Genomic DNA, 17,138 nt, shown 5'->3' on the forward strand with positions numbered 1-17,138 from the left:
TTCGGAGAGCGTCTCTCCAGTAAGCCACGTTTCCGTGAAGCAAAGAACGTTACAGTCTCTGATGTCCCTCTGGAATGCTACCCTTGCTCGGATTTCATCAACCTTGTTGTCAAGAGACTGGACATTGGCAAGAAGAATGCTAGGGAGTGGTGCGCGCTGTGCCCGTCTCCGGAGTCTGACCAGAAGACCGCCTCGTTTCCCTCTCTTTCGGAGTCGTTTTTTTGGGTCGCTGCATAGGATCCACTCCGTTGTCCTGTTTGTAAGGCAGAACACAGGATCCGCGTCGCGAAAAACATATTCTTGGTCGTACTGATGGTGAGTTGATGCTGATCTTATATTCAGTAGTTCTTCTCGACTGTATGTAATGAAACCTAAGATGACCTGGGGTACTAATGTAAGAAATAACACGTAAAAAAACAAAAAACTGCATAGTTTCCTAGGAACGCGAAGCGAGGCGGCCATCTCTGTCGGCGCCGGAAGTACAACCTCACCCCTCCTGTCTCGTCCCTCCCTCCCCCTTCCTCTCTCCTCCCTCCCTCCCCCTTCCTCTCTCCTCCCTCACCCCTCCTGTCTCCTCCTCTCTCCTCCTCCCTCCCCCATCCTGTCTCCTCCCTCCCTCACCCCCCCTTTCCTCTCTCCTCCCTCACCCCTCCTGTCTCATCCCTCCCTCACCCCTCCCTCTTCCTCTCTCCTCCCTCACCCCTCCTGTCTCCTCCTGTCTCCTCCCTCCCTCACCTCTTCCTCTCTCCTCCCTCACCTCTTCCTCTCTCCTCCCTCACCCCTCCTGTCTCCTCCTCCCTCACCCCTCTTGTCTCCTCCTCTCTCCTCCTCCCTCCCCCCTCCTGTCTCCTCCCTCCCTCAACCCCCTTTCCTCTCTCCTCCCTCACCCCTCCTGTCTCTTCCCTCCCTCACCCCTCCTGTCTCATCCCTCCCTCACCCGTCCCTCTTCCTCTCTCCTCCCTCACCCCTCCTGTCTCATCCCTCCCTCACCCCTCCCTCTTCCTCTCTCCTCCCTCACCCCTCCTGTCTCCTCCCTCCCTCACCCCTCCTGTCTCCTCCTCCCTCACCCCTCCTCTCTCCTGTCTCCTCCCTCCCTCACCCCACCCTCTTCCTCTCTCCTCCCTCACCCCTCCTGTCTCCTCTCTCCTCCCTCACCCCTCCCTCTTCCTCTCTCCTCCCTCACCCCTCCTGTCTCCTCCCTCCCTCACCCCTCCTGTCTCCTCCTCCCTCACCCCTCCTCTCTCCTCCTGTCTCCTCCTTCCCTCACCCCTCCCTCTTCCTCACCCCTCCTGTCTCCTCTCACCCCTCATCTCTCTCCTCCTCTCACCCCTCCTGTCTCCACCCTCCCTCACCCCCTTCCTCTCTCCTCCCTCCCCCCTCCTGTCTCCTCCCTCCCCCCTCCTGTCTCCTCCCTCCCCCCTCCTGTCTCCTCCCTCCCTCACCCCTCCTTCCTCTCTCGTCCCTCACCCCTCCTTCCTCTCTCGTCCCTCACCCCTCCTTCCTCTCTCGTCCCTCACCCCTCCTTCCTCTCTCCTCCCTCACCCCTCCCTCCCTCCCTCCCTCCCTCCTCTCTCTCCTCCTCTCACCCCTCCTGTCTCCTCCCTCCCTCACCCCCCCTTCCTCTTCCCTCCTTCCCTCCCTCCTGTCTCCTCCTCTCTCCTCCTCCCTCCCCCATCCTGTCTCCTCCCTCCCTCACCCCCCCTTTCCTCTCTCCTCCCTCACCCCTCCTGTCTCATCCCTCCCTCACCCCTCCCTCTTCCTCTCTCCTCCCTCACCCCTCCTGTCTCCTCCTGTCTCCTCCCTCCCTCACCTCTTCCTCTCTCCTCCCTCACCTCTTCCTCTCTCCTCCCTCACCCCTCCTGTCTCCTCCTCCCTCACCCCTCTTGTCTCCTCCTCTCTCCTCCTCCCTCCCCCCTCCTGTCTCCTCCCTCCCTCAACCCCCTTTCCTCTCTCCTCCCTCACCCCTCCTGTCTCTTCCCTCCCTCACCCCTCCTGTCTCATCCCTCCCTCACCCGTCCCTCTTCCTCTCTCCTCCCTCACCCCTCCTGTCTCATCCCTCCCTCACCCCTCCCTCTTCCTCTCTCCTCCCTCACCCCTCCTGTCTCCTCCCTCCCTCACCCCTCCTGTCTCCTCCTCCCTCACCCCTCCTCTCTCCTGTCTCCTCCCTCCCTCACCCCTCCCTCTTCCTCTCTCCTCCCTCACCCCTCCCTCTTCCTCTCTCCTCCCTCACCCCTCCTGTCTCCTCCCTCCCTCACCCCTCCTGTCTCCTCCTCCCTCACCCCTCCTCTCTCCTCCTGTCTCCTCCCTCCCTCACCCCTCCCTCTTCCTCACCCCTCCTGTCTCCTCTCTCCTCCCTCACCCCTCATCTCTCTCCTCCTCTCACCCCTCATCTCTCTCCTCCTCTCACCCCTCCTGTCTCCACCCTCCCTCACCCCCTTCCTCTCTCCTCCCTCCCCCCTCCTGTCTCCTCCCTCCCCCCTCCTGTCTCCTCCCTCCCCCCTCCTGTCTCCTCCCTCCCTCACCCCTCCTTCCTCTCTCGTCCCTCACCCCTCCTTCCTCTCTCGTCCCTCACCCCTCCTTCCTCTCTCGTCCCTCACCCCTCCTTCCTCTCTCCTCCCTCACCCCTCCTCCCTCACCCCTCACCCCTCCTCCCTCCCTCCCTCCCTCCCTCCCTCCCTCCCTCCCTCCCTCCCTCCCTCCCTCCCTCCCTCCCTCCCTCCCTCCCTCCCTCCCTCCCTCCCTCCCTCCCTCCCTCCCTCCCTCCCTCCCTCCCTCCTCTCTCTCCTCCTCTCACCCCTCCTGTCTCCTCCCTCCCTCACCCCCCCTTCCTCTTCCCTCCTTCCCTCCCTCCTGTCTCCTCCCTCCCTCCCTCCCTCCCCCACCCCTCCCCCTTCCTCTCTCTCAGAGCAGGGATAAACCAGACAGATCCTTCTACAGTGGAGTGTTCCAGAGAGCATGATCAGTAAAGCCTCAACACTATAGTTAGCCATCAACATTTTATAAACATTTATATCTTTAGAATTTCTGGTTCAAAAGCTAAACTTGTATGTTTTGGAGCAGTTGATGTTAATTTATACCATGCTCATTTCAAGTGTCTTTGTTAATAGAAGTTGTGTTCGGAAGGTTGTCTGAGAGGTCAGCTGGCTGGGATCTCCTTGGTTCAGCTTTGTAACAGAGCAGCAGACTGGTCTCTGGTGTCGGGAGAGAGAGGAGGCAGCTGTCAGTCAGTGGAGGAGCTGACTCTGTTTATACAGCTTCCTCTGACCCTCAGAGAATAGCTCTCTGAGACTGATACTAATGGGAAAGTGGTGTGTGTGTGTGTTTCAGGGTGTCCACCACCCCCCAGGAGCAGAGGCAGTGGGAGCTGTGTGTGGAGTTGGAGAAGGGAAGCCACACGGTCGCTGTGTCACGCTCTGGATCCACGTTCACTGTGAGCGACACACACACACACACACACACACACACACACACACACACACACACAGTGGGGTCCGAAATTATTGACACCCTTGATAAAGATGAGCAAAAAGCTGTAAAAGGTAAATCATTTAAATACTGAGATCTATTTTATGCAACAAAAAGGGGAATTTATATTATTTTATACTAATATAATTACTCAGAGAAAGACATTTTGTTTAACAAGTTATTTTTAGTTTTTTACTCAAAGGTAGGGATCAACATTATGGACTGTTTTTAACACATTCCAATACCGTTCCTCCAAACCCGGTGAAAACCTGTTGAATTGAAGAGGGCAGTTGATAAGACCAGACGAAGGATATCAAAGATCTGGAAGGATTCTGTATGGAGGAACGGTCCAAGATCCCTCCTAATGTGTTCTCCTAAAACATTTTAGAGAAAGGCTCGTTACTGGTATCCTCGCAAGGTGAAGTATTGAAAACAGAGGTGTCAATCATCTTGACCCCTAACCTTTTTAGAGATTAAAAAAAAGACTTGTTAATAAAAAAAACTATTGTATTAGTATAAAATAATATACTTTTCCCATTTATTTGAGCAAACAATATAACTCAGAGTTATATGTTTTATACAGTCATTTTTGCTGATAATTTATCATGGTGTCAATCATTTGGGACCCCACTATATATCCCTGTGGTTTGGTAGAGTGAATGAAGGCTGCCGGCCCTTCTCTCTGTGAGGGGGCTTGAATGGAGGTCCAGGTGGTGAGGGGGAGGAGGGGTTGTCCTGGCCGACAGACATCACTCGGTGGCTGGGTGTTTAGACACCTGCAGTCCCTGGTCTGGTGGGTTGTTTTCCTTGAACCATGATAACATGTGCTCCTAATCAGCCTCTCCTGGTCACCCAGAACCACTGAACCACACATCAAACTAGGGGCCAGTACCCCCCAGGAGAGGAACGACTGGTGCTGGGTGCTGTGTCCTTTCCCTGGTCCTATCCTCTAGTAGTGGATACTGGGTCTCTCCCTGGTCCTCTAGTAGTGGATACTGGGTCTTTCCCTGGTCCTATCCTCTAGTAGTGGATACTGGGTCTTTCCCTGGTCCTCTAGTAGTGGATACTGGGTCTCTCCCTGGTCCTCTAGTAGTGGATACTGGGTCTCTCCCTGGTCCTCTAGTAGTGGATACTGGGTCTCTCCCTGGTCCTCTAGTAGTGGATACTGGGTCTCTCCCTGGTCCTCTAGTAGTGGATACTGGGTCTCTCCCTGGTCCTCTAGTAGTGGATACTGGGTCTTTCCCTGGTCCTCTCCTCTAGTAGTGGATACTGGGTCTCTCCCTGGTCCTCTAGTAGTGGATACTGGGTCTTTCCCTGGTCCTCTAGTAGTGGATACTGGGTCTCTCCCTGGTCCTCTAGTAGTGGATACTGGGTCTTTCCCTGGTCCTCTCCTCTAGTAGTGGATACTGGGTCTCTCCCTGGTCCTCTAGTAGTGGATACTGGGTCTTTCCCTGGTCCTCTAGTAGTGGATACTGGGTCTCTCCCTGGTCCTCTAGTAGTGGATACTGGGTCTTTCCCTGGTCCTCTAGTAGTGGATACTGGGTCTCTCCCTGGTCCTCTCCTCTAGTAGTGGATACTGGGTCTATCCCTGGTCCTCTCCTCTAGTAGTGGATACTGGGTCTCTCCCTGGTCCTCTCCTCTAGTAGTGGATACTGGGTCTCTCCCTGGTCCTCTAGTAGTGGATACTGGGTCTTTCCCTGGTCCTCTAGTAGTGGATACTGGGTCTCTCCCTGGTCCTCTCCTCTAGTAGTGGATACTGGGTCTCTCCCTGGTCCTATCCTCTAGTAGTGGATACTGGGTCTCTCCCTGGTCCTCTAGTAGTGGATACTGGGTCTTTCCCTGGTCCTCTAGTAGTGGATACTGGGTCTTTCCCTGGTCCTCTAGTAGTGGATACTGGGTCTCTCCCTGGTCCTCTAGTAGTGGATACTGGGTCTCTCCCTGGTCCTCTAGTAGTGGATACTGGGTGTCTCCCTGGTCCTCTAGTAGTGGATACTGGGTCTCTCCCTGGTCCTCTAGTAGTGGATACTGGGTCTCTCCCTGGTCCTCTAGTAGTGGATACTGGGTCTCTCCCTGGTCCTCTAGTAGTGGATACTGGGTCTCTCCCTGGTCCTCTAGTAGTGGATACTGGGTCTCTCCCTGGTCCTCTAGTAGTGGATACTGGGTCTCTCCCTGGTCCTCTAGTAGTGGATACTGGGTCTCTCCCTGGTCCTCTAGTAGTGGATACTGGGTCTCTCCCTGGTCCTCTAGTAGTGGATTCTGGATCTGTCCCTGGTCCTCTCCTCTAGTAGTGGATACTGGGTCTGTCCCTGGTCCTCTCCTCTAGTAGTGGATACTGGGTCTTTCCCTGGTACTCAAGTAGTGGATACTGGGTCTTTCCCTGGTCCTCTAGTAGTGGATACTGGGTCTCTCCCTGGTCCTCTAGTAGTGGATACTGGGTCTCTCCCTGGTCCTCTAGTAGTGGATACTGGGTCTCTCCCTGGTCCTCTAGTAGTGGATACTGGGTCTCTCCCTGGTCCTCTAGTAGTGGATACTGGGTCTCTCCCTGGTCCTCTAGTAGTGGATACTGGGTCTTTCCCTGGTCCTCTCCTCTAGTAGTGGATACTGGGTCTCTCCCTGGTCCTCTAGTAGTGGATACTGGGTCTTTCCCTGGTCCTCTAGTAGTGGATACTGGGTCTCTCCCTGGTCCTCTAGTAGTGGATACTGGGTCTTTCCCTGGTCCTCTAGTAGTGGATACTGGGTCTCTCCCTGGTCCTCTCCTCTAGTAGTGGATACTGGGTCTCTCCCTGGTCCTCTCCTCTAGTAGTGGATACTGGGTCTGTCCCTGGTCCTCTCCTCTAGTAGTGGATACTGGGTCTGTCCCTGGTCCTCTCCTCTAGTAGTGGATACTGGGTCTGTCCCTGGTCCTCTCCTCTAGTAGTGGATACTGGGTCTTTCCCTGGTCCTCTCCTCTAGTAGTGGATACTGGGTCTTTCCCTGGTCCTCTAGTAGTGGATACTGGGTCTTTCCCTGGTCCTCTCCTCTAGTAGTGGATACTGGGTCTCTCCCTGGTCCTCTAGTAGTGGATACTGGGTCTCTCCCTGGTCCTCTAGTAGTGGATACTGGGTCTCTCCCTGGTCCTCTAGTAGTGGATACTGGGTCTTTCCCTGGTCCTATCCTCTAGTAGTGGATACTGGGTGTCTCCCTGGTCCTCTAGTAGTGGATACTGGGTGTCTCCCCTGTCCTCTAGTAGTGGATACTGGGTCTCTCCCCTGTCCTCTAGTAGTGGATACTGGGTGTCTCCTCTGCCCAACAGTACTATCTGATGCTGTTATTTTCCCAAGTGGTTCAACATAGCTGCTCCTCCTGCTGTCAGGCTGCAGACTGTCTCTTCCAGCATATCAAACTGCAGTCTCTCCACATGGGAAGCAAATGTCTTGTATCAGAATAATAAGTAGAGTGTAGTAATGAAATGACCCTCTGGCCCCCCTGGCAGGTGGAGGTGGATGGAGTTACGGTGGAGGTTAGTGGAGAGTGGAACCTGGCCTCAGCCCTGCTGCCTGTCACCATCAACAGAACCCCCAGGGTTCTACAGTGTCTGTCTAGAGACGCAGGAGGAGACATCACTCTACAGTACCTGGGCACACAGGTGAGTCATTCATTCTGGTGAATGTATGAATCTTGTGTCTTAGTGGTCGTGTGTATGTTTTTCGTGTATGTACACACATTTAGTGACGTTCCTCTTATCTGTCGATCCAAGTCGTCGTCAGTTCCCCGCCTACACATCCCCATCCAGCCTAGTCCCAGACCCCCCAATACCCCCCAGACCCCCGCACTACACAGAATGTCAGGAAGAGAAGACCATCCGTTATGTATCAGAGGCTTTGAAAGGAGCCAGCTATAAACGGCTCTGTGCTGCTCACACCCTGGGGGGGTGGGCTCCACAGGAACTTGTCACGGGGCGACATCACTTCCCTTTCCTCCTTTAGGGACCTGGGGCTGGGCCGTGGGGGTCTGATCGGGCATGGGGGGGGTTGGGAGGAGGTTGATGAGTGGCTCAGTAAGTACCTCTGTCCTGTCCACTGCTGCGTCAGCTGGAGGATTCTGTATTTGTGTTGGAGAGGAGGAGACACCCCTGCTGAGCTGCTTCCAGGCTTCCTCTCCTGAGGACATAGAAGACCACTGTGTCCCCCTGTATCCCTTAGCTCTCACTCCTCCTGGGTATGTTCCAGTCTAGCTCATCCTGGGTATGTTCTAGTCTAGCTCATCCTGGGTATGTTCTAGTCTAGCTGGGGATATGGAGTCCCTCAGTAGTACAGGGTTCAATAACATTAATAACCATCTGGAAAAGAAACCAGTCTCCTGTTGCCCTCCAGGCCTGGAGTTGAATAGACCTTTTAGTACGGCTGGTTTCAGAACAACACCTAGTTACCAGGCTGGTTACAGAACAACACCTAGTTACCAGGCTGGTTACAGAACAACACCTAGTTACCAGGCTGGTTACAGAACAACACCTAGTTACCAGGCTGGTTACAGACCAACACCTAGTTACCAGGCTGGTTACAGAACAACACCTAGTTACCAGGCTGGTTACAGAACAACACCTGGTTACCAGGCTGGTTACAGACCAACACCTAGTTACCAGGCTGGAGTTGAATAGACCTTTAGTACGGTTGGTTACAGAACAACACCTAGTTACCAGGCTGGTTTCAGAACAACACCTAGTTACCAGGCTGGTTACAGAACAACACCTAGTTACCAGGCTGGTTACAGAACAACACCTAGTTACCAGGCTGGTTACAGAACAACACCTAGTTACCAGGCTGGTTACAGACCAACACCTAGTTACCAGGCTGGTTACAGAACAACACCTAGTTACCAGGCTGGTTACAGACCAACACCTAGTTACCAGGCTGGTTACAGAACAACACCAAGTTACCAGGCTGGTTACAGACCAACACCTAGTTACCAGGCTGGTTACAGACCAACACCTAGTTACCAGGCTGGTTACAGACCAACACCTAGTTACCAGGCTGGTTACAGACCAACACCTAGTTACCAGGCTGGTTACAGAACAACACCAAGTTACCAGGCTGGTTACAGACCAACACCAAGTTACCAGGCTGGTTGCAGACCAACACCTAGTTACCAGGCTGGTTACAGACCAACACCTAGTTACCAGGCTGGTTACAGAACAACACCTAGTTACCAGAACAACACCTAGTTACCAGGCTGGTTACAGACCAACACCTAGTTACCAGGCTTGTTGCAGACCAACACCTAGTTACCAGGCTGGTTACAGACCAACACCTAGTTACCAGGCTGGTTACAGAACAACACCTAGTTACCAGGCTGGAGTTGAATAGACCTTTAGTACGGTTGGTTACAGAACAACACCTAGTTACCAGGCTGGTTTCAGAACAACACCTAGTTACCAGGCTGGTTACAGAACAACACCTAGTTACCAGGCTTGTTACAGATCAACACCTAGTTACCAGGCTGGTTACAGAACAACACCTAGTTACCAGGCTGGTTACAGAACAACACATAGTTACCAGGCTGGAGTTGAATAGACCTTTAGTACGGTTGGTTACAGAACAACACCTAGTTACCAGGCTGGTTTCAGAACAACACCTAGTTACCAGGCTGGTTACAGAACAACACCTAGTTACCAGGCTGGTTACAGAACAACACCTAGTTACCAGGCTGGTTACAGAACAACACCTAGTTACCAGGCTGGTTACAGATCAACACCTAGTTACCAGGCTGGTTACAGAACAACACCTAGTTACCAGGCTGGTTACAGATCAACACCTAGTTAACCTGGTTGGTTGACCTGTATCTGAACTGGGGTGACAGTCAACGGGGGCAATATGAGGGCTGTTAGTTACTGTTGTTTCCTGGGAAGAAATCCTGTCGAAGCCTTCATTTCCCCAGGCCATCCCAACGCTCCCATTCCCCACACTCCTGACGCTCCGGATTCCTGCCCTGATTTACGAGTCCAGCTTGGTTTTCCCTCCCCACTCCTGGTTTTCCAACAAGGGATTGTCGGCCTTGGGAATCAATGGCTGTTTGTTTGGGGGTGTCCTTTGGGGGTACCCCGGCCAGTCACTTTGATGGCGTTGTGAAGAGGATGACCTGTGTGTGTGTGTGTGTGTGTGTGTGTGTGTGTGTGTGTGTGTGTGTGTGTGTGTGTGTGTGTGTGTGTGTGTGTGTGTGTGTGTGTGTGTGTGTGTGTGTGTGTGTGTGTGTGTGTGTGTGTGTGTGTGTGTGTGTGTGTGTGTGTGTGTGTGTGTGTGTGTGTGTGTGTGTCCGCTAAATACAGTCTTATGAGGGCAGGGTTCCAGGGGTGAGGAAGGTAAACAAACAAGGATGCATGAGGTCATTAACATGGTGGGTGGCTTCCTAATGTTATTGTACTGTGACCTTCATATACAGGTCAGTGACTGGGACCGGCTACTAGTAGTGTGACTGGGACCGGCTACTAGTAGTGTGACTGGGACCGGCTACTAGTAGTGTGACTGGGACCGTCTACTAGTAGTGTGACTGGGACCGGCTACTAGTAGTGTGACTGGGACCTACCAAGTCAACCAGGACAATGCTCCACCTAGCCTAGACCAGTGTTAAGCCAGGACAATGCCCCCCCTAGCCTAGACCAGTGTTAAGCCAGGACAATGCCCCCCCTAGTCTAGACCAGTGATAAACCAGGACAATGCCCCCCCTAGTCTAGACCAGTGATAAGCCAGGACAATGCCCCCCCTAGCCTAGACCAGTGATAAACCAGGACAATGCCCCCCTAGTCTAGACCAGTGATAAACCAGGACAATGCTACACCTAGTCTAGACCAGTGATAAACCAGGACAATGCTACACCTAGTCTAGACCAGTGATAAACCAGGACAATGCTCCACCTAGTCTAGACCAGTGATAAACCAGGACAATGCTCCACCTAGCCTAGACCAGTGTTAAGCCAGGGCAATGCTACACCTAGTCTAGACCAGTGATAAACCAGGACAATGCTCCACTTAGCCTAGACCAGTGATAAACCAGGACAATGCTCCACTTAGCCTAGACCAGTGATAAACCAGGACAATGCCCCCCCTAGCCTAGACCAGTGATAAACCAGGACAATGCTCCACCTAGCCTAGACCAGTGATAAACCAGGACAATGCTCCACCTAGTCTAGACCAGTGATAAACCAGGACAATGCTCCACCTAGTCTAGACCAGTGATAAGCCAGGGCAATGCTCCACCTAGTCTAGACCAGTGATAAACCAGGACAATGCTCCACTTAGCCTAGACCAGTGATAAACCAGGACAATGCTCCACTTAGCCTAGACCAGTGATAAACCAGGACAATGCCCCCCCTAGCCTAGACCAGTGATAAACCAGGGCAATGCCCCCCCTAGCCTAGACCAGTGATAAACCAGGACAATGCTGGGACATTTTCAGCTTCCAGGAATTGTGTACGGATCCTTGCGACATGGAGTTTGCATTATCATGCTGAAACATGAGGTGATGGTGGCGAATGAATAGCAGGACAATGGACCTCAGGACCTCCTCACAGTATCATTCAAATTGACATCAATAAAATGCAATTGTGTTGCAATTGCAATTGTGTTCTTTGTCCGTAGCTTAAACCTGCCCGTACCATAACCCCACCGCCACCATGGAGCACACTGTTCACAATGTTCAGCAAACTGCTCACCCACACAACGCCATACACCCTGTCTGCCGTCTGCCGGGTTCAATTGAAACCGAGATTCATCCAGCGTGCCAGTGGTCATCGAAGGTGAGCGTTTTACCCACTGAAGTCGGTGACGACGCCAAACTGCAGTCAGGCCAAGACCCTGGTGAGGATGGCGAGCACACAGATGAGCTTCCCTGAGACGGTTTCTGACAGTTTGAGCAGAAATTCTTTGGTTGTGCAAAACCCACATTTTCATCAGCTGTCCGGGTGGCTGGTCTCCGATGATCTCGCAGGTGAAGAAGCCGGATGTGGAGGTCCTGGGCTGGCGTGGTTACACATGGTCTGCGGTTGTGAGGCAGGTTGGACGTACTGCTGTGTCCCGTGTGGCTCATTTGGTAGAGCATGACGCTTGCAACGCCAGGGTTGTGGGTTCAATTCCCACGGGGAATATGGAAATGTATGCACTCACTGTAAGTCGCTCTGATAAGACCATCTGCTAAATTACTCAAAAGTAAAAAAATGTAGAATGTACTGCCAAATTCTCCAAAATGATGTTGGAGGCGGCTTATGGTAGAGAAATGAACACTCTGGCAACAGTTCTGGGATATTTTATTTCAGCGTATGAAACATGGGACCAACACTTTACATGTTGTGTTTATATTTTTGTTCTGTATAAAAGGACAGAGTTAGGAAGGTATTTTGTTATCAAGCTGTTATCAAACTTCAGTATCCAGCTGCTCATTGAATCGCACCACACAACAGATATCTACCAGCAAATATGTATTGTACCTCTCCCTCCCTCCCTCCTCCCTACCACTCTCCGGTCTCACCTCGTTGCCCGGCGCCAAGCGACTGTTGGCTGTTATATTTATTAGGCCTGCTGCTTCGTGAAGTTTCAACTCTTAACGAGGGAGAAACCAGCCACTCAGTGCTAGCTATGTGTAAGACATAAATTAGCCTCATGAGCTAATTAAAGGATTGGCATGAAATAGCCTGATGAATGAACCCACTGACGGTAATGCAGTAGTAGCAGTAATGCAGTAGTAGCAGTAGTATTGATTCACTAAGCCAGGGACAGGGATATAGACTGACACGAATGATGTTGGGTGCTGCCACCCGGTGGACCCAAGGAGAACAGCATCAACACAATAGGAGTTTCAGAATAATGAATGTGGAGTGTTGTTCATCTTTATTTTTCTTTCATTAGTTTTACAACATGGGCCTACTTTGTAGACTTGTATATGTAATGAATTGATAACTGTGAATTGACCCCCGACCTCTGTCTCTTGTGTGTTCAGTTTAAGGTGCGTGTTCTCAGTCAGCTGGTATCCACACTGAGCGCTCACATGCCTGAGAAGGTTCCAGAAGACACCAGCAGCATCCTGCGTTCTCCGATGCCTGGCTCCGTGGTCGCCGTGTCTGTCAAACCTGGAGACGTGGTAAGAACGTACATGTTACATAGAATCCACATAGATCCGAGACACTAGTACATCCTGAACAGAGCGGTAGCGTCATGCCTGGTACGTAGAGCATCCTGAACAGAGCATCCTGAACAGAGCGGTAGCGTCATGCCTGGATCTGTGGTGACTTTGTGGTGTCTGTCAAGCCTGGAGATGATGTGGAGGACATGTTACATGTTACATACATGTTGCTGCTGGACATTAGTTGTTACATACATGTTGTTGCTGGATATTAGTTGTTACATGCATGTTGTTGCTGGATATTAGTTGTTACATGTTACATACATGTTGTTGCTGGATATTAGTTGTTACATGTTACATACATGTTGTTGCTGGATATTAGTTGTTACATGTTACATACATGTTGCTGGATATTAGTTGTTACATGTTACATACATGTTGTTGCTGGATATTAGTTGTTACATGTTACATACATGTTGTTGCTGGATATTAGTTGTTACATACATGTTGCTGGATATTAGTTGTTACATGTTACATACATGTTGCTGGATATTAGTTGTTACATGTTACACACATGTTGCTGGATATTAGTTACATGTTACATACACGTTGTTGCTGGATATTAGTTGTTACATGTTACATACATGTTGCTGGATATTAGTTGTTACATGTTACATACATGTTGTTGCTGGATATTAGTTGTTACATACATGTTGCTGGATATTAGTTGTTACATGTTACATACATGTTGCTGGATATTAGTTGTTACATGTTACATACATGTTGTTGCTGGATATTAGTTGTTACATGTTACATACATGTTGCTGGATATTAGTTGTTACATGTTACATACATGTTGTTGCTGGATATTAGTTTTTACATGTTACATACATGTTGTTGCTGGATATTAGTTGTTACATACATGTTGCTGGATATTAGTTGTTACATGTTACACACATGTTGCTGGATATTAGTTGTTACATGTTACATACATGTTGCTGGACATTAGTTGTTACATACATGTTGTTGCTGGATATTAGTTTCACCTCCTCATCCATCAATGATTTAACCTTGTAAATCAGCACTCAATGATGGAGATGGAATGCTGGTTTATCAATATTGCATGTGGCGTCTGGCGCCAGTTAATGCATCTGTCTGTCTGTCTGTGTGGAGTGAGTCAATGCATCTGTCTGTCTGTCTGTGTGGAGTGAGTCAATGCATCTGTCTGTCTGTGTGGAGTGAGTCATGCTATAGACGCTACATCATTGTATGTAGTAATGATGTATTGTTGTTCCCCAGGTGGCTGAAGGCCAGGAGATCTGTGTGATCGAGGCCATGAAGATGCAGAACAGCTTGATTGCTGCTAAAGCTGCCAAGGTCAGGCCAATGGACACCCTCCCCCCCCATTACACCAACCTACACTACAACACATTACCACACCCCCCCATTACACTAACCTACACTACAACACATTACCACACCCCCATTACACTAACCTACACTACAACACATTACCACCCCTCCCCATTACACCTCCCCCCATTACACCAACCTACACTAAAACACATTACCACCCCCCCCCATTATACTAACCTACACTACAACACATTACCCCCCCCCCCCCCCCCATTACACCAACCTACACTACAACACATTACCACACCCCCCCATTACACTAACCTACACTACAACACATTACCACACCCCCATTACACTAACCTACACTACAACACATTACCACCCCTCCCCATTACACCTCCCCCCATTACACCAACCTACACTACAACACATTACCACCCCCCCCCCCCCCCCATTACACCAACCTACACTACAACACATTACCACACCCCCCCATTACACTAACCTACACTACAACACATTACCACCCCCCCCATTACACCAACCTACACTACAACACATTACCACACCCCCCCATTACACTAACCTACACTAACCTACACTACAACACATTACCACACACCCCCATTACACTAACCTACACTACATTACCACACACCCCCATTACACTAACCTACACTACAACACATTACCACACCCCCCCATTACACTAACCTACACTACAACACATTACCACACACCCCCATTACACTAACCTACACTACTACATTACCTCACACTACAACACATTACCACACACCCCCATTACACTAACCTACACTACTACATTACCTCACACTACAACACATTACCACACACCCCCATTACACTAACCTACACTACTACATTACCTCACACTACAACACATTACCACACACCCCCATTACACTAACCTACACTACTACATTACCTCACACTACAACACATTACCACACACCCCCATTACACTAACCTACACTACTACATTACCTCACACTACAACACATTACCACACACCCCCATTACACTAACCTACACTACTACATTACCTCACACTACAACACATTACCACACACCCCCATTACACTAACCTACACTACTACATTACCTCACACTACAACACATTACCACACACCCCCATTACACTAACCTACACTACTACATTACCTCACACTACAACACATTACCACACACCCCCATTACACTAACCTACACTACTACATTACCTCACACTACAACACATTACCACACACCCCCATTACACTAACCTACACTACTACATTACCACACACTACAACACATTACCACACACCCCCATTACACTAACCTACACTACTACCTTAACACACACTACAACACATTACCACACACCCCCATTACACTAACCTACACCACTACATTACCTCACACTACAACACATTACCACACACCCCCATTACACTAACCTACACTACTACATTACCTCACACTACAACACATTACCACACACCCCCATTACACTAACCTACACTACTACATTACCTCACACTACAACACATTACCACACACCCCCATTACACTAACCTACACTACTACATTACCTCACACTACAACACATTACCACACACCCCCATTACACTAACCTACACTACTACATTACCACACCCCCCATTACACTAACCTACACTACAACACATTACCCCCCCATTACACTAACCTACACTACAACACATTACCACACCCCCCCATTACACCAACCTACACTACAACACATTACCCCCCCATTACACTAACCTACACTACAACACATTACCCCCCCATTACACTAACCTACACTACAACACATTACCACACCCCCCCATTACACCAACCTACACTACAACACATTACCCCCCCATTACACTAACCTACACTACAACACATTACCACACCCCCCCATTACACTAACCTACACTACAACACATTACCACACACCCCCATTACACTAACCTACACTACAACACATTACCACACCCCCCCATTACACCAACCTACACTACAACACATTACCCCCCCATTACACTAACCTACACTACAACACATTACACCCCCATTACACCAACCTACACTACAACACATTACCCCCCCATTACACTAACCTACACTACAACACATTACCCCCCCATTACACCAACCTACACTACAACACATTACCCCCCCATTACACTAACCTACACTACAACACATTACCCCCCCATTACACCAACCTACACTACAACACATTACCCCCCCATTACACTAACCTACACTACAACACATTACCCCCCCATTACACCAACCTACACTACAACACATTACCCCCCCCCATTACACTAACCTACACTACAACACATTACCCCCCCATTACACCAACCTACACTACAACACATTACCCCCCCATTACACTAACCTACACTACAACACATTACCCCCCCATTACACTAACCTACACTACAACACATTACCCCCCCATTACACTAACCTACACTACAACACATTACCCCCCCATTACACTAACCTACACTACAACACATTACCCCCCCATTACACCAACCTACACTACAACACATTACCCCCCCCATTACACTAACCTACACTACAACACATTACCCCCCCATTACACCAACCTACACTACAACACATTACCCCCCCATTACACCAACCTACACTACAACACATTACCCCCCCATTACACCAACATACACTACAACACATTACCCCCCCATTACACTAACCTACACTACAACACATTACCCCCCCATTACACTAACCTACACTACAACACATTACCCCCCCATTACACTAACCTACACTACAACACATTACCCCCCCATTACACCAACCTACACTACAACACATTACCCCCCCATTACACCAACCTACACTACAACACATTACCCCCCCATTACACTAACCTACACTACAACACATTACCCCCCATTACACTAACCTACACTACAACACATTACCCCCCCATTACACTAACCTACACTACAACACATTACCCCCCATTACACTAGCCTACACTACTACATTACCCCCCATTACACTAACCTACACTACAACACATTACCCCCCCATTACACTAACCTACACTACAACACATTACCCCCCATTACACTAGCCTACACTACTACATTACCCCCCATTACACTAACCTACACTACAACACATTACCCCCCATTACACTAGCCTACTCTACAACACATTACC

The 17,138-nt window shown here is 50.0% G+C and overlaps 1 protein-coding gene across 1 annotated transcript in view; it reads left to right on the plus strand.

Moving 5' to 3' along the window:
- Positions 1–17,138, plus strand: part of LOC139402519 (propionyl-CoA carboxylase alpha chain, mitochondrial-like) — a 50,661-nt gene that overhangs the window by 32,743 nt on the left and 780 nt on the right. The window contains exons 17-20 of the mRNA XM_071146511.1: positions 3,328–3,430; positions 6,938–7,090; positions 12,429–12,569; positions 13,851–13,928. Of these exons, the coding sequence (XP_071002612.1) occupies positions 3,328–3,430; positions 6,938–7,090; positions 12,429–12,569; positions 13,851–13,928 (475 nt within the window). The remainder of the gene's footprint in view (positions 1–3,327; positions 3,431–6,937; positions 7,091–12,428; positions 12,570–13,850; positions 13,929–17,138) is intronic.

Source organism: Oncorhynchus clarkii, unplaced genomic scaffold, assembly GCF_045791955.1.
Source record: "Oncorhynchus clarkii lewisi isolate Uvic-CL-2024 unplaced genomic scaffold, UVic_Ocla_1.0 unplaced_contig_8910_pilon_pilon, whole genome shotgun sequence".
Lineage (NCBI taxonomy): Eukaryota > Metazoa > Chordata > Actinopteri > Salmoniformes > Salmonidae > Oncorhynchus > Oncorhynchus clarkii.